The 18,218-nt window shown below is 48.7% G+C and overlaps 1 protein-coding gene across 5 annotated transcripts in view; it reads right to left on the reverse strand.

The window, feature by feature from the left end:
- Nucleotides 1-1,089: 1,089 nt before the first annotated feature.
- The window catches only part of LOC116939260 (small G protein signaling modulator 2-like), a 70,245-nt gene continuing 53,116 nt past the window's right edge, over nt 1,090-18,218 (reverse strand). For 4 of the 5 annotated variants that reach the window (XM_032947456.2, XM_032947455.2, XM_032947454.2 and 1 more), the window contains 6 exons: nt 17,635-17,759; nt 16,606-16,688; nt 13,733-13,842; nt 13,462-13,558; nt 12,040-12,207; nt 1,090-4,404 (listed from right to left, as the gene is read on the reverse strand). In XM_032947456.2, coding sequence (XP_032803347.2) covers nt 4,316-4,404; nt 12,040-12,207; nt 13,462-13,558; nt 13,733-13,842; nt 16,606-16,688; nt 17,635-17,759 — 672 coding nt within the window. In that variant the 3' untranslated portion in view covers nt 1,090-4,315. The remainder of the gene's footprint in view (nt 4,405-12,039; nt 12,208-13,461; nt 13,559-13,732; nt 13,843-16,605; nt 16,689-17,634; nt 17,760-18,218) is intronic. The other variant, XR_012938834.1, reaches the window with a different exon arrangement.

The following is an 18,218-nucleotide window of genomic DNA, read 5'->3' on the forward strand; positions in this document are numbered from 1 at the left end:
ACCTCCACCGTCAGCAGTGTGGCTGTGTGGAGCGAGGTGCAATGATTGCCGTGCGGTCCTTTGGTGGAGACCCACTGCGTTGGCGTTGCTGCCTCCACCATTAACATAAGCTGCCCCGCCCATGCTGCTGACACACTTGGGTACATTAACATTAGCTGCCCCGCGCATGCTGCTGACACACTTGGGCTACGCCCATCTCTAAACCTTTATAAATAGTTTGCCTTTAGAGGCTAACCCCCCTTTTCCTTTTCTTTTATTCAGGTTAAGAACCAGGCTACAGTCTACATTATAGACTGCCAGTACACTCACCCAGCTTAATAACCAGGCTATAGTCCTCATTATAGACTGCCAGTACGCTCTCCCAGCTTAATAACCAGGCTACAGTCTACATTATAAACTGCCAGTACACTCACCCAGCTTAATAACCAGGCTATAGTCCTCATTATAGACTGCCAGTACGCTCTCCCAGCTTAATAACCAGGCTACAGTCCTCATTATAGACTGCCAGTACGCTCTCCCAGCTTAATAACCAGGCTACAGTCTACATTATAGACTGCCAGTACACTCACCAAACTTAATAACCAGGCTACAGTCTACATTATAGACTGCCAGCACACTCACTCCGATTTAGAACCAGGCTACAGTCTACATTAGTGTTTCGATTTAAAGCTTTCGTGACTGCAAAGATTCATCTTCTTTGGTTCTTTCGGTAAAGTCACGTAGAATGAGAATAAAATAATAAATTGATAAAATAAAACAATAAAATTCTTACGACGTTTCGGCCACAACACAAGCGGCCTTCATCAGGTGAAGGGACGAGACTGTCTCGCAACAATCTCGAGACTGTCTCGTCCCTTCACCTGATGAAGGCCGCTTGTGTTGTGGCCGAAACGTCGTGAGAATTTTATTGTGTTATTTTATCAATTTATTATTTTATTCTCATTCTACGTGACTTTACCGAAAGAACCAAAGAAGATACATTAGTGTTTTTTATTCACTTTATTTTTTATAAATGTTCTTCTCTCTACGTGACTTTACCGAAAGAACCAAAGAATAACCCTTCAAAGAAGACAAGTGCACGGTGGAGGGGAGTGTACATACAGTCATCTGTATTATAATTAACAAAACAAGAGACACTGCTTCAGGTTTGGTTGAGTACAGCATTGACAAAACGACACGAAGAGGGGAGGGAGGGAGGGAGGAGAGAGGAGGAGAGATCGCTGGGAGGAGGAGGAAGAGCGGAACGAGGAGGAGACGTCACGGTAAGTATCCCACAGATCTCACGCTGGCGAGGGCAACAATCTCGCGTCGCACAAACACGACACTGGACGCGCGGAGAATGAAATCGGGGAGAGAGAGAGATATCGCCACGTTCGTCTGCGGCGGCGACGAATTCAACGCGTGACCGAAGCTGATGGAATGAGTTACAAATAAAAAAAAACAGCACACACTCAACACACACTGCTCACGGTATCCACAAGTACCCACGCTCACACACACTAGTCACGGTATCCACAAGTTACACACGCTCACGGCCACTGCCTGTAACGATGATACCGGTGTATTAATTCACCGCACAAACACCATGCCGCACGGAGCGTCAATAAGCAGAAGCCGTAGCGGCAGCAGCAGCAGCAGCACCCGCCGCTGACGGCAGCAGTGGGCAGCAACAGCAGCAGCTCCCTTTCAGGGGCTCTGGAACCACCCCGCCCATTGTAACCTCAACGTGAACCCCACGACAGCAGAAAAGCTGGGGCTCGCTAAGGTGTCGGACAGAATCACGGGGGCTGGGGGGGGGTGTAACACGGCGGCCTCGTGAAGGAGCGAGGATCCAAGCAAGCCCAGGGAGGATTCTCATCGCAGCTCAACACCGGGTGGACGTGTGCCCGCTACCGTCACGGCTAGCAGTGGAGAAGCCTTACACCTGTGCTGCAGCTGGCCTACTGAACGGCGGTGGGGGGGGGCAGTGCACGACCCTGGGCCACCGCGGGAAGCGAAGCACGGCTGTCGGGGCCCAAGTGACCCCGGGCGGCGCGTCATCGTCCCAGTCTCGTCCCCACGGAGCTTTCGTGCCAGCGGGGCGGCAATGGTTTATGTTTTGAACAACGTTCCACTTTAAAAAAAAAACATCATCTGCTTTGGATCGAAGTATTCAGTCGAAGGACGACAACGGGCGACGATAATAATGACGCGACGATAGGACAGCCTTCAAGGTCGACACAATTTTGATTGTAAAGCGGTTGTAATGCCTCGTCGAGGTTTAGAGATTCACAGCAGGACTCACCCCCCCCATCCACCACGTCGCACGCGGGCCCTTGCGGGGCCACGCCACGGATCAGGGGTCATGCCAGGGTCAGGGGTCATGCCAGGGTCAGGTCACCCATGGCAGGGCTCGACGCACAGCTCCCAGCTCGGCCACAGATGCAGCTCAAGAGACGCTGCTGGTGGCGGCAACTGGAAGTGGCACGGGACTGTGGATAATTCACAATTAGGCTCGTCATTACTGCAGCTCGGAGAGTCAATATAACCGTAATTAATTAAATTTGCGGCAAAGATAAACAATTGTTTTTACCAGCAGCAATTTATCAGAGCAGTTGCAATTTGACCAAAATACAAATCACTATAATTACCAACTTCTTTTATTATTATTCCGAAACATCGGCATTCCTAATTTAATTACGGGACTGCAAATGAGGTTTGCACCAAAACATGTGGGCCGGGTATCAGGACTGGTGAAGGGCGACACGCTTTTGTTGTTTAAATCCACGCAGCGTTGCGTCTTCACCGCTGCTCTGCAAACGGTTTTTTTTTGCAGCCACCAAACTTCGATCGTAAGCCAACACCTGACACCAACCGAGCCTCCAGTTTTCATCACGCATCGTTTAATTTCGCACCCACTAATATACCCGACGCACGTAGCGCCACAGCAACTGTTCCGTGGCACGGCGGTCGCCCAATCCAAGCACTATCCCGGCTCGTTTCCAAGACCATTCCGTGTGAGTTGGGTCACAGACTACGTCGGCTACAGGCAGCAGAGGGCAGCACGGCAACTATCCATTTCCGTACCGTCCGACGACGCGCCAATGTCCGTGCTCCACGCCATCACCGGACCCGCGCGAACCGGCGCGGTGAAGTACGGTCAAATAACCAGCCACGAGGCATGCGGCACAGAGGAGGCCCTCGTTCGGCAGTGGACAGATGCAAATATAGGCCTTGCGCGTATGCTCGCAAATACCAAGATCCGCAAGCGCCAAAAGGGACTCTGCGCGTGCGTTGGTGGCACAGCGGTGACTCGGAGGGCGGCCGCGTTCGTCACCGCAGCTACGCTCCGATCGGCTCCGCGCGAATCGGTTACCGGGGTCAGTTGAGGCGCCTCGTTTGTGAAAATCCGTTCCCTCCGGCGAGCGGAGCCTCCCGACTGTCACCCGACGTCGAGTGCTTGGGGTGCCGACGTGATGGGCCTGTCGGTCGCTGCTGTGAGTCATTATTGGCCGTGGGGCGTTTTGGCTCGTACAAGCTGTTGTCACTGAGCGTCACCGCGCGATCACAAGCGTAATCACCGGGACTCGAACACCGAAAGCCATAGTGAGCCGAACGAGCCGCAGGTTACAATATGCGTACTGGCTAGGGACATTCAACGACCTTGTCATCAAAGCATTATTTAAAAATCTAAAACTCAAACTCCACTCTTCTAACAATGTACAATAACCTAATAAAGCACTTTGAATTATTTTGAAAAATAAATATGCCATATATATTGTATTATATATAGTATTTATCAACATTTATATAAGTAATTGACAACTGGTTATAATTTACATAAAATACATTCAATCACGGCAAACTCACAGCTTGTTTTTGTGTTTTTTTCTGTTCCCCACCACCCCCCCCCCTCTCTCCACTTTCTTTCATGGGGGTTTGAAAAAAGTGGAATTACAACGAAAATTAATAAATACGTCGGGAAATCTGACCCGAACACTGCAGGGCACAACACACACACGTACGCACTGCTGAGCCACACGTACACACGCACGCACTGCTCAGCCACACGTACACACTGCTGAGCCACACGTACACACACACACTGCTCAGCCACACGTACACACGCACGCACTGCTCAGCCACACGTACACACGCACGCGTGCACGTGCACGTACGCACACACGCAGTCCCATCCCGTACCGCCGGGGTGCACAAACTTAGAGCCTTAGAGGGGGGGATGGGGACTGGACGGTGCACCGCCCCCCACACCCCACACCCCACCACTACCCACACTTCAGCTCCGCGGGTGTCGCCAGGTCGGGAGGTCACCGGGTCACTTGTTGACGACCAGCGTCTGCACCTGGTTGACGAGGTCGCGCGCGATCCTGAGCACCACCTGCGCGTCGTGGTGCTCGGCCATTTCTGTTTGTGGAACGAGAGCCAAGGGGGGGGTGGGGGGGGGCACAAACGGCACGCGGAACAGCGGGGGCGGTTACACGGCGCGGCGGTGTTATTGTTTTGATTTAAAGCTTTCGTGACTGCAGTAATTCATATTCTTAGTTTTTTCGGTAAAGTCACGTTGAAGAGAAACAACAAAATAACAAAATATATATAAAACAATAAAAAATTCTCACGACGTTTCGACCATAACTCAAACGGTCATCATCAGGTGTGTCGGTTTGCATAAATTTATTTTGAAAACGGCATGTTTATTTATTTATATATATAAAAAAATAACGTTTGCGTCACGCGCAACTATGGCAGTTTGCCAGGACTAGTCCATCTATTTTTTGAAAAGAGGAGGGGGGAGACGAAATTTGTTTTTATGTATGCTGTCTGAAAGGCACTGTAAGCGTGAACAATCAATCAAGAACTGAAATGATTTATCAAATCTTTCCAATGATTGCTAAGATAGAATCCATCTTCTCGGTTGAAATTGTCTCTGTGTTTGTATATGTGGATAGCCTCATGAACGAATCTCTCATGGAAGCCAGATGGCTTACAAAGAACCTCCGTCTTGGAAAAGTCAATGGCATGTGAGCCTACTGAATTAGAACAATGATCTGCTACGGCCGAGGTGTTGGTCCTACCGTGTTTAAGGTCTGCTTTATGTTCACGAATGCGGTCCGAGATATGGCGTTTGGTTTCTCCAATGTAACTACTACCACAGAGGCAACTTAGTTTGTAGACACCAGGGTATTGTATGTCCGGAATCACATCTTTTACAGACGGAACCAGATCACGGATTTTATGTAATGTGTTGAAACGGACCTGGATCTTGTGTTTATTCAAGATTTTGGAGATCTTTTTTGTGATCCCAGCAATGTAGGGTAAAGTGATGGTTTTGAAAGGCTCCTCAAGAGGGTTCTTCTTCATGGTTTGAGTGAAAGCTTTGCGGATTGTATAGTCGGAGTAACCATTAGCCCTAAGAGCTTGGTGTACGTGCTTGAGTTCACTGCTTATGTGTTCCTGGTCGGATATGCATTGGGCTCTATGATACAGAGTCTTGATGAGAGAATTCTTCTGTGATGGATGGTGGTGGGAATCCGGTTTCAGATAAGCATCCGTATGGGTAGCTTTCCTGTAGACAGAGTGGCTCATTGAACCATCAGGTCTCTTTTTAATTAGGACATCCAAATAAATAAATAAACATGCCGTTTTCAAAATAAATTTATGCAAACCGACACACCTGATGATGACCGTTTGAGTTATGGTCGAAACGTCGTGAGAATTTTTTATTGTTTTATATATATTTTGTTATTTTGTTGTTTCTCTTCAACGTGACTTTACCGAAAAAACTAAGAATATGAATTACTGCAGTCACGAAAGCTTTAAATCAAAATTTAATCGCCTCTACGGGGAGGGTTTTCACATAACTTTAAGATCCTTCAACAAACTCCGGGATAAGAAAGCTCAGCTGATCGAGTCTCTCACCTTCCTGAAGAGATGCCGCGACTCTGGGGTAATACCAATCGCATTTACACTCACCTCTGCTACTGTAACTTCTTCTAATGCGAAACGAATTCTTTTCAAAACTAGCTTAGCTCTTATCTCAGAAAAAATCAGACTTATACGCACAGAACTAGATCAGTTAGACAAGACACTCTACAAATCACACTTATCATTGACGGCAATAATGTCCACATCGGATTGGGAACATGTAGACAATATGACTGCCTCTTCAGCTGCTACTATGTCGACCAAATGTAAGGAAAACCTGATTTCCAAATTTAACCTCCTTTTCAACAAAAGACCGGACCCACACACCAAAAAGTTAGACGTTAATAAAGTCGTAATTAATCGCAGTAACAGTTCTATTTCCGATGGTCTGAAATCCGTTTTAGCTAAAGGTCTAAACTTTGCAGTCACACCTAAACACATACCAGTTAATGATATAATTGCCCAAGTAGACGTTGCTCTCAGGGGCCTGGGTCACATCGCTGCAGACGTAGCAAGATCTGAAATCGCTGCAACCCTCAAAAACGCTAAGATGCCAGCTAGCAACCTCAGCAAAGATGAGCGTTTTGAATTATATAAATTAAAAAAGAGGAATGATATTGTAGTTCTCTCAGCTGACAAAGGCAATGCTACTGTTATCATGGATAAAATAGAATACAACAACAAAATTAAAGAATTACTCGACGATGGTAGTTATACAAAAATAAAAAGAGATCCCACCAACAGCCTCGTCACACAAACCAACAAAATAATTTCTGATTCAACCGCATTAATTGATCAATCTAAACAGTTTTCGTTGAAACCTTCTGCTGCCAGGCCACCAAGATTATACGGCTTACCAAAAATACATAAAGTTGATACACCTCTTCGTCCCATAGTCTCTACTATCAGCTCCCCCACCTACAAACTAGCTCGTTTTTTGTCTGAAATCCTGCGTCCTTTCACTGGAAAGACCACCTCTGCGGTACAAAATTCTACTCACCTGGTATCAACAATCAAGGGTATTTCCCTGTCCCCAGACGACCTGCTTGTCAGTTTTGATGTAGTTTCCTTATTCACCAAGGTTCCTGTACCTGACACCATTGCAATCATTGAAGACTTGGTTCATCAAGGACTAAACACTGAGGTACCCCCCCTGGTGAGACACTGTTTAACCAATACATACTTCACTTGGAATGGAACTTTCTACAAACAAACTGAGGGCACCCCAATGGGCTCCCCCCTTTCTCCAGTTATAGCTAACATTTTCATGGAGAAATTTGAGACTGACGCCATCCAGACTGCCACTCTGCGCCCAACCTTATGGAAGAGGTACGTGGATGACACTTTTGTCATCTGGCCACATGGCCGGCCTGCTCTAGACCAATTCTTCGACCACATCAATTCCATACACCCAGCCATCAGATTTACCATGGAAGTCGAAATAGATGGCAAGATACCTTTTTTGGATGTCCTAATTAAAAAGAGACCTGATGGTTCAATGAGCCACTCTGTCTACAGGAAAGCTACCCATACGGATGCTTATCTGAAACCGGATTCCCACCACCATCCATCACAGAAGAATTCTCTCATCAAGACTCTGTATCATAGAGCCCAATGCATATCCGACCAGGAACACATAAGCAGTGAACTCAAGCACGTACACCAAGCTCTTAGGGCTAATGGTTACTCCGACTATACAATCCGCAAAGCTTTCACTCAAACCATGAAGAAGAACCCTCTTGAGGAGCCTTTCAAAACCATCACTTTACCCTACATTGCTGGGATCACAAAAAAGATCTCCAAAATCTTGAATAAACACAAGATCCAGGTCCGTTTCAACACATTACATAAAATCCGTGATCTGGTTCCGTCTGTAAAAGATGTGATTCCGGACATACAATACCCTGGTGTCTACAAACTAAGTTGCCTCTGTGGTAGTAGTTACATTGGAGAAACCAAACGCCATATCTCGGACCGCATTCGTGAACATAAAGCAGACCTTAAACACGGTAGGACCAACACCTCGGCCGTAGCAGATCATTGTTCTAATTCAGTAGGCTCACATGCCATTGACTTTTCCAAGACGGAGGTTCTTTGTAAGCCATCTGGCTTCCATGAGAGATTCGTTCATGAGGCTATCCACATATACAAACACAGAGACAATTTCAACCGAGAAGATGGATTCTATCTTAGCAATCATTGGAAAGATTTGATAAATCATTTCAGTTCTTGATTGATTGTTCACGCTTACAGTGCCTTTCAGACAGCATACATAAAAACAAATTTCGTCTCCCCCCTCCTCTTTTCAAAAAATAGATGGACTAGTCCTGGCAAACTGCCATAGTTGCGCGTGACGCAAACGTTATTTTTTTATATATATAAATAAATAAACATGCCGTTTTCAAAATAAATTTATGCAAACCGACACACCTGATGATGACCGTTTGAGTTATGGTCGAAACGTCGTGAGAATTTTTTATTGTTTTATATATATTTTGTTATTTTGTTGTTTCTCTTCAACGTGACTTTACCGAAAAAACTAAGAATATGAATTACTGCAGTCACGAAAGCTTTAAATCAAAATTTAATCGCCTCTACGGGGAGGGTTTTCACATAACTTTAAGATCCTTCAACAAACTCCGGGATAAGAAAGCTCAGCTGATCGAGTCTCTCACCTTCCTGAAGAGATGCCGCGACTCTGGGGTAATACCAATCGCATTTACACTCACCTCTGCTACTGTAACTTCTTCTAATGCGAAACGAATTCTTTTCAAAACTAGCTTAGCTCTTATCTCAGAAAAAATCAGACTTATACGCACAGAACTAGATCAGTTAGACAAGACACTCTACAAATCACACTTATCATTGACGGCAATAATGTCCACATCGGATTGGGAACATGTAGACAATATGACTGCCTCTTCAGCTGCTACTATGTCGACCAAATGTAAGGAAAACCTGATTTCCAAATTTAACCTCCTTTTCAACAAAAGACCGGACCCACACACCAAAAAGTTAGACGTTAATAAAGTCGTAATTAATCGCAGTAACAGTTCTATTTCCGATGGTCTGAAATCCGTTTTAGCTAAAGGTCTAAACTTTGCAGTCACACCTAAACACATACCAGTTAATGATATAATTGCCCAAGTAGACGTTGCTCTCAGGGGCCTGGGTCACATCGCTGCAGACGTAGCAAGATCTGAAATCGCTGCAACCCTCAAAAACGCTAAGATGCCAGCTAGCAACCTCAGCAAAGATGAGCGTTTTGAATTATATAAATTAAAAAAGAGGAATGATATTGTAGTTCTCTCAGCTGACAAAGGCAATGCTACTGTTATCATGGATAAAATAGAATACAACAACAAAATTAAAGAATTACTCGACGATGGTAGTTATACAAAAATAAAAAGAGATCCCACCAACAGCCTCGTCACACAAACCAACAAAATAATTTCTGATTCAACCGCATTAATTGATCAATCTAAACAGTTTTCGTTGAAACCTTCTGCTGCCAGGCCACCAAGATTATACGGCTTACCAAAAATACATAAAGTTGATACACCTCTTCGTCCCATAGTCTCTACTATCAGCTCCCCCACCTACAAACTAGCTCGTTTTTTGTCTGAAATCCTGCGTCCTTTCACTGGAAAGACCACCTCTGCGGTACAAAATTCTACTCACCTGGTATCAACAATCAAGGGTATTTCCCTGTCCCCAGACGACCTGCTTGTCAGTTTTGATGTAGTTTCCTTATTCACCAAGGTTCCTGTACCTGACACCATTGCAATCATTGAAGACTTGGTTCATCAAGGACTAAACACTGAGGTACCCCCCCTGGTGAGACACTGTTTAACCAATACATACTTCACTTGGAATGGAACTTTCTACAAACAAACTGAGGGCACCCCAATGGGCTCCCCCCTTTCTCCAGTTATAGCTAACATTTTCATGGAGAAATTTGAGACTGACGCCATCCAGACTGCCACTCTGCGCCCAACCTTATGGAAGAGGTACGTGGATGACACTTTTGTCATCTGGCCACATGGCCGGCCTGCTCTAGACCAATTCTTCGACCACATCAATTCCATACACCCAGCCATCAGATTTACCATGGAAGTCGAAATAGATGGCAAGATACCTTTTTTGGATGTCCTAATTAAAAAGAGACCTGATGGTTCAATGAGCCACTCTGTCTACAGGAAAGCTACCCATACGGATGCTTATCTGAAACCGGATTCCCACCACCATCCATCACAGAAGAATTCTCTCATCAAGACTCTGTATCATAGAGCCCAATGCATATCCGACCAGGAACACATAAGCAGTGAACTCAAGCACGTACACCAAGCTCTTAGGGCTAATGGTTACTCCGACTATACAATCCGCAAAGCTTTCACTCAAACCATGAAGAAGAACCCTCTTGAGGAGCCTTTCAAAACCATCACTTTACCCTACATTGCTGGGATCACAAAAAAGATCTCCAAAATCTTGAATAAACACAAGATCCAGGTCCGTTTCAACACATTACATAAAATCCGTGATCTGGTTCCGTCTGTAAAAGATGTGATTCCGGACATACAATACCCTGGTGTCTACAAACTAAGTTGCCTCTGTGGTAGTAGTTACATTGGAGAAACCAAACGCCATATCTCGGACCGCATTCGTGAACATAAAGCAGACCTTAAACACGGTAGGACCAACACCTCGGCCGTAGCAGATCATTGTTCTAATTCAGTAGGCTCACATGCCATTGACTTTTCCAAGACGGAGGTTCTTTGTAAGCCATCTGGCTTCCATGAGAGATTCGTTCATGAGGCTATCCACATATACAAACACAGAGACAATTTCAACCGAGAAGATGGATTCTATCTTAGCAATCATTGGAAAGATTTGATAAATCATTTCAGTTCTTGATTGATTGTTCACGCTTACAGTGCCTTTCAGACAGCATACATAAAAACAAATTTCGTCTCCCCCCTCCTCTTTTCAAAAAATAGATGGACTAGTCCTGGCAAACTGCCATAGTTGCGCGTGACGCAAACGTTATTTTTTTATATATATAAATAAATAAACATGCCGTTTTCAAAATAAATTTATGCAAACCGACACACCTGATGATGACCGTTTGAGTTATGGTCGAAACGTCGTGAGAATTTTTTATTGTTTTATATATATTTTGTTATTTTGTTGTTTCTCTTCAACGTGACTTTACCGAAAAAACTAAGAATAGGTGTTATTGTTGTTATTGTTTGAAGTTTTGGTGACTGCAGGGATCCATACTCTTTGGTTCTTTCGGTAAAGTCACGAAGGTATACAATTAAATAAATTAATGCATGCTATATAGCCTCTTGTTGCAGCAGCCCTTTTGCCCGCTTCAGCAATTGTTTCTTGCTGTGGTTGTCCCACCTGATGACGGACGCTTGTGTTGCGCCAGAAACCTCGTGATTTAATTTATTTCATACCTACGTGACTTTACCGAAAGAACCACAGAGTGTTGTTATTGTTGTTGTTATTGTTATGCACCCGGCTGCAGGTGTTGGTAAACAGGCCGTGCGTCTCTGCCGTTATTCGGTGGGAGGGAAAAAAATTCCAGCGGCGGCACTATAATATTTCCACAGAAATTTGCCCGTTGTGCGGTTTTGTGTCTGAAAAATGGGTGGAGAAAGCGCATCTCCGCATTCACCGATTTTGCCATCGAAGCGTCGTTTTAAAAATCCAAGACCGAGAATTCACTCTCCTGACAACGTACAGCAACCCAATGCACAGTGGTCGACAAACGGACGATCCGAGTGGCCTTACAACGACTTCGCGTGTCCGGCATGAGCGAGGGGAGCGAGGGCAAGGTGCAGTACTGATCGATGACAGTAACCATCATGACCTCTTGACCTTTGAAGAAGGGACACGATCCAAAACATTAACCTGGTGCACATTTAGCATCACAGTGCATTGTTAACGATGCAGACGGTTACCCGCGTACAAATTCGCGCGTGACGGTCTGCTGAATTATTAAATTAGAGTTTTATTTTTAAACGCGGAGGCCGGGCGGGATGGGTGGTGTGAAGTGGGGGGGGAGTGTATGGGGGGCGAGCGATTGGCGGGCGGGGAGCACACGCGCACCGTTGAAGAACTTGATGATGTCGGTGAAGTCCATGCTGTTGTGCAGGATGATGTCACGGTACAGCTGCACCATGGCCAGCGCGATGAAGAGCACGAAGTGAGCGGAGGAGACGCGGCGCGCCGCCCAGATCACCTCCCACACGGCGAACACGTCGTCGTACAGCAGCTCTGCGCACCGCCACCACCGCCGCCACCACCGCGGAGAGAGGGAGGGAGGCAGAGTGAGAGGCAGGGAGGGAGCAGTAGGTTGAGGGTTACAGGGAAGTTCACGGTTAGCGTTAGCGTGCGCGTTATGCAGAGTGCTCAGGCTATAGCTTAGGGCCTCAGGCTGTAAGTTAGGGTCTAGGTCAGGGATCAACAGCCTGCGGCTTCTCAACCGCAAGCGTCTCTTCAAGGACTGATTTCCTGACGTTACTTATTAAGGAACCACCGTCTCGTATTCACCACACAGTGCATTGCGGCTTTTGAAATATTCAGGGTTTTATTTTTTACCGAATTCGATAAAAAATGTCTCTTGTTGTTTTGGTTGCAGACCCCTGGGTTAGTGTGAGTATTAGGCCTTGTTCTAAGCCTGTAGGTTAGGTCCTCGGACTGTAAAGTAGGATCTAGGGCTAAAGGTTAGAGGTTATAGGTATAGGTTAGGGGCTCGGGCTATTGGTTAGGAGTTAGGACTCGAGGTTAGGGGTTATGGATGTAGGTTATGGGTGACAGCTAAAAATGAAGAGCCTATAACTCAAACTCCTAACCTATCGCCTACAGGTCAGAGGTGAGGATTAGGTGCTGTGGGTTTGGAAGAAAGTTAGGGATAGATATAAGTCCGGGTCAGGCCTAAATCGGCTCGGGTGCAGAAGCGAGGTGGATGGTCAATGAATCGGTGAGAGACAGCGACAGCTTTGGTCGGCCTCGTGATGGTGACAGGCCTACGGGATCAGGGCTGTTGGCTCGGGTGAGGATTAGGGTGAGTACTCTGAGCGGGGTGAAGGGTGAGGGTTAGGGTGAGTAATCTGAGCGGGGTGAAGGGTGAGTGTTAGGGTGAGTACTCTGAGCGGGGTGAAGGGTGAGTGTTAGGGTGAGTAATCTGAGCGGGGTGAAGGGTGAGTGTTAGGGTGAGTACTCTGAGCGGGGTGAAGGGTGAGTGTTAGGGTGAGTAATCTGAGCGGGGTGAAGGGTGAGTGTTAGGGTGAGTACTCTGAGCGGGGTGAAGGGTGAGTGTTAGGGTGAGTACTCTGAGCGGGGTGAAGGGTGAGTATTAGGGTGAGTACTCTGAGCGGGGTGAAGGGTGAGTGTTAGGGTGAGTAATCTGAGCGGGGTGAAGGGTGAGTGTTAGGGTGAGTACTCTGAGCGGGGTGAAGGGTGAGTGTTAGGGTGAGTACTCTGAGCGGGGTGAAGGGTGAGCGTGTGAGTGGCCCGCCAGTTGCTCACCGCGTTTGAAGTCGAGCAGGAACCAGCGGTAGCAGAAATAGAAGTGCGTGTAGTCTCCGTTCTGCACCATCAGCTCGAACATCTCGGGGTCCAGGATCTGGGAACGATGCCACCACCATCACCATCAACACCGCCATCACTCCCATCACCACCACCACCATCGAGACCACCATCACCACAACTCTCATCATGAACGCCACCATCACCAAACACTCCCGCCACGAACATCACCGTCACCACAAACATCACCATCACGCCCGCTGCTTCGTACCTGGATGAGAGACCTCATGTTGGCGAAGTGCGTGTCCATGACGCCGCCGTGCGGGAAGTTGAGCGTCATCCTCTTCATCATCTCCGTGAAGCAGCTGTAAGCCAGCGCCTCTGTGTATGCGTGTGTGTGTACATGGTTTGTGTACATGGTGTGTGTGTACATGGTGTGTGTGTACATGGTTTGTGTGTGTGTACATGGTGTGTGTGTGCATGGTTTGTGTGTGTGTACATGGTGTGTGTGTACATGGTGTGTGTGTGTACATGGTGTGTGTGTACATGGTGTGTGTGTACATGGTTTGTGCGTGTGTGTACATGGTGTGTGTGTGTACATGGTGTGTGCGTGTGTGTGTACATGGTGTGTGCGTGTATGTGTGTGTACATGGTGTGTGTGTGTACATGGTGTGTGTGTGTACATGGTGTGTGTGTACATGGTGTGTGTGCATGGTGTATGCGTGTGTGTGTGTACATGGTGTATGCGTGTGCATGGTGTGTGCGTGTACATGGTGTGTGCGTGTGTGTGTGTACATGGTGTGTGCGTATGCGTGTACATGGTGTGTGCGTGTGTGGGTGTACATGGTGTGTGTGCATGGTCTGTGCGTGTGTGTACATGGCGTGTGTGTGTACATGGTGTATGCGTGTGTGCATGGTGTGTGTGTACATGGTGTATGCGTGTGTGTGTGTAGATGGTGTGTGTGTGTACATGGTGTGTGCGTGTGTGTGTACTTGGTGTGTGTGTGTGTGTACATGGTGTGTGCGTGTGTACATGGTGTGTGCGTGTGTATGTACATGGTTTGTGTGTGTACATGGTGTGTGTGTGTGTACATGGTGTATGCATGTGTGTGTGTACATGGCGTGTGTGTGCATGGTGTGTGCGTGTGTGTACATGGTGTGTGTATGTACATGGTGTGTGCGTGTGTACATGGTGTGTGTGCATGGTGTGTGCGTGTGTACATGGTGTGTGCGTGTGTGTACATGGTGTGTGTACATGGTATGTGTGTGTACATGGTGTATGCGTGTGTGTGTGTACATGGTGTGTGTGTGTACATGGTGTGTGTGTACATGGTGTGTGCGTGTGTGTGTACATGGTGTGTGCGTGTGTACATGGTGTGTGTGTGTGTACATGGTGTGTGCGTGTGTGTGTACATGGTGTGTGCGTGTGTGTGTACATGGTGTGTGCGTGTGTACATGGTGTGTACGTGTGTACATGGTGTGTGCGTGTGTGTGTACATGGTGTGTGCGTGTGTGTGTGCATGGTGTGTGTGTGTACATGGTGTGTGTGTACATGGTGTGTGTGTACATGGTGTGTGTACATGGTGTGTGTGTGTGTACATGGTGTGTGTACATGGTGTGTGTGTGTACATGGTGTGTGTGTGTGTACATGGTGTGTGTACATGGTGTGTGTACATGGTGTGTGTGTGTACATGGTGTGTGTACATGGTGTGTGTGTGTACATGGTGTGTGTGTGTGTACATGGTGTGTGTACATGGTGTGTGTGTGTACATGGTGTGTGTGTGTGTACACGCGTCCGTGTACGCAGAGGGTAGCGGTCATGCAGTGGTTCGCGTTGCACTGCGCCGAGTTCGATTCCCGCTCACGAACATTAACAGTGGCGAATGTATGACACTGTCCCGAGTCTCCCCTAGGTCGGCTCAGCATTAAATGAACACCTGGTGTGGTGTGTAAACATCGCCCCTGGTGGAGACAAAGGTGGCCGAGCATGGTGCTGGCCAGCGAGCCCATTGTGTTGCCAGGCCAGCCTTCATCGGCGCTCACTAAGAACCACTCGGCCCAAACAGTCCCTTACAAGTCAATGAAGGCGAAAGGAGACGAGAGAATTGGGCTCAGACCGGTGGTCTCGTTCTTAGGGGCCGTCCATAAATGACGTCACGTGATTTTGGACGATTTTTGACCCCCCCCCCCCTCGTCACACGGCGTCACAAAAAGTCAGACCCCCCCCCTCCAATATGACGTCACAAAGCTCTGCCCCCCCCCCCCAAAACCATATTTCCATTTTTAAAACAAAACATGCTTCAAATCGCTTTAAACTAGTGTCATTGTAGTGCGTATTTAATGTGGCGCTGCACTCTGATGTTGTAGGAGAAAACATTTAATAAAAAGTCTATATAATTAAGTAGAACGTGTTGTCTATATTTATTAAAGTTGCGCATTTTTATGTGACGTCACATTTCTCAACCCCCCCCCCCTCCTCGTCACACATCGTCACAAATGTCTGACCCCCCCTCCCCCCTAGGTGCGTGACGTCATTTATGGCCGGCCCCTTAAGCAACGGCAGCAAAGCAGCAAAACTCCAGTATGAGAAATAAGAAGAGGTTTTTACCCCCTCCGGCAATGAAACCGTTGTGTTAAGAAGTTCAAACACCAAATAGAAACTTTTTGCAAGGAATCAAATCACTGCATTAAGCAGGCACACGCAGTCCTTGTGGTGACTGTGCAAACAAACACGCCTCTGGTGATATAGAGGCATTGTCTTTGACACTGATTGGCCTACACCAGGGACAGCAGCAGCAGCAGCGGCCTTCTGCAGGGCCTCGTGGCACCAGCGGCGTCAGAGCAGAGAGGAACGACAAAAGGCGAACAGAAAAGACCACAGAGAGGGCCGCGCCAGCGAGCGAGCTGCAGCCCAGCAGCGTGGCCTCGCTTGAGGGGGGGCTGGGGGGGGCTCTTCCGATAACCCGGTGGTGGGGGGGGCACAACACAGTCAGTGTCAAAGACACTTGGATCTCAGGATGAGTCACGACACGATCCCCTTCTGCCCTTTGTGAATTCTGCTCCCCGCCCTCGCCCCCACCCTGTGACCCCCCGCCCGCCCCCCAGGGCCCCGGCAGCGCCACAGGGCGGGCGTGCCGCACGTACCGTCGTCCAGGATGACGAGCAGCGGCGCGAGGATGTCGCACATGCCCTGCACGTAGCCCACCTCCAGGTGCTCCCACACGTAGCTGCAGGAGCAGCGGCGGCGGCACAGCACACGGCGGGCGGGGGGGGAGGGGAGCGGGGAGCGGCGGGGAGTGCGGGGAGCGGCGAGCGGGGTTGGGTTGGGGTCAGCGGGGAGCGACGTTTCGAACGGCAACGACAAAACACTCGCGGGCTATATTCTTATCCCCAAAGCTGATCCCCCCCCCCCCCCATGACCAAGTCGCCTGACCTCGCCTGACCTCGCCTGACCCTCGGAAGCGAAGCAGGGTCGAGCGTGGATGGCCGAGCGCGTGTCTGCGCTACGCGCTGTTGAGCAGGGGGCAGCGCAGCAAAAGCCGCTGTTGCACTGCACTCGTATGCTCCCGTGTCCCAGCCTTCACCGCCCCGCAACGAGCAGAGCGGAGGCCCTCACCCAGCAACGGGTCGAGACAAGGGGATGTCCGCGTGCAATCTGTACATTCCAATTTGGCCCCGCGGAAGTTGATATCACTGAACTTCTTCCGAGATCCATTTAAGTGGCCTCTTGTTACCCGCACACACGCACACGCACGTAACAAAGATCCCCCGTGTAGCCTTAACAGGCTGTTGGGACAAGTGCTGTTAGCGAGCACCTATGAAGGCCGGCACGGCGCACGAGGGGGTGGGTGGCCAGCACCACGCCCGTCCGCCTTTGTCTCCCCAGTGGCGATGTTTACTCCACACCGCACCAGGCACTCATTTGAGGCTGAGTCGACCTATTGGAGGCCCAGGACCGGTTCAGACAATGGTCACCGGTGTTGGTGGCCGTGAGCGGGAATCGAACTCGGGTCGCCGGGTTCGCAGCGCAGCGCGCCGACCGCTGCGCCGCCGCTCCCCGCCGCCTCGAGTGGAAACGTGGGGGGGCGCCTGCGGGCCGAGGCGCCCCCCCTCTCCCCCTCCCCCCTGGGGTTGCTGAGCCGGGGGTGGAGGTGCCCCCCCCCCCCCCCGCACCTGCACATGATGTTGCGGAGCTTGTCGAGGTTGGTGGCCGTGAAGTACCAGAAGTTGCGGTCACAGCGCTGCACGTCCTTCTCAATGCGGTGCAGGTTCAGCGCGTACGTGTCCAGCAGCTCCGTCTGCCGGGGTCACGGGGGGTCACGGGGGGGGGGGGGTCGTGTGTCCGATCGTACGGCGATTGTAGCAGTAGATATTTACAACTGGATGAGAGCTTTATTCATATGTCGACAGATGCATGGACTTTTATAACAAACTCATTCCTTTCGAACTGCTTTTTGTGTTCAGTTTGTTGTCCTTCCCACGGTTGGCTACGTACGGTGCGAAAGAAGTTCGATATTCCCTGCACATATTGGACGTCTGTGAAAAAGAGCTTCACAGCTCATCGGATTCTTCCAGTCTAGAGAAAGATTCTGATGATGATTCTGACGCACAACTAGCTTAGAGCCCGCGGGGAGTCCAGGTGACTTTTTTGACCGAGGTCAAAATAAACGCACCGTTAATAACCAACGCGTTTCGTCGTGTGAACATTTCGGAATGCGGACGCGACAACCAAATGGATCGCCGAGCAGTGGGGACGA

This window comes from Petromyzon marinus, chromosome 5 (genome assembly GCF_048934315.1).
Source record: "Petromyzon marinus isolate PM22_M1 ecotype Great Lakes invasive population chromosome 5, UKy_Petmar_22M1.pri1.0, whole genome shotgun sequence".
Classification (NCBI taxonomy): domain Eukaryota; kingdom Metazoa; phylum Chordata; class Hyperoartia; order Petromyzontiformes; family Petromyzontidae; genus Petromyzon; species Petromyzon marinus.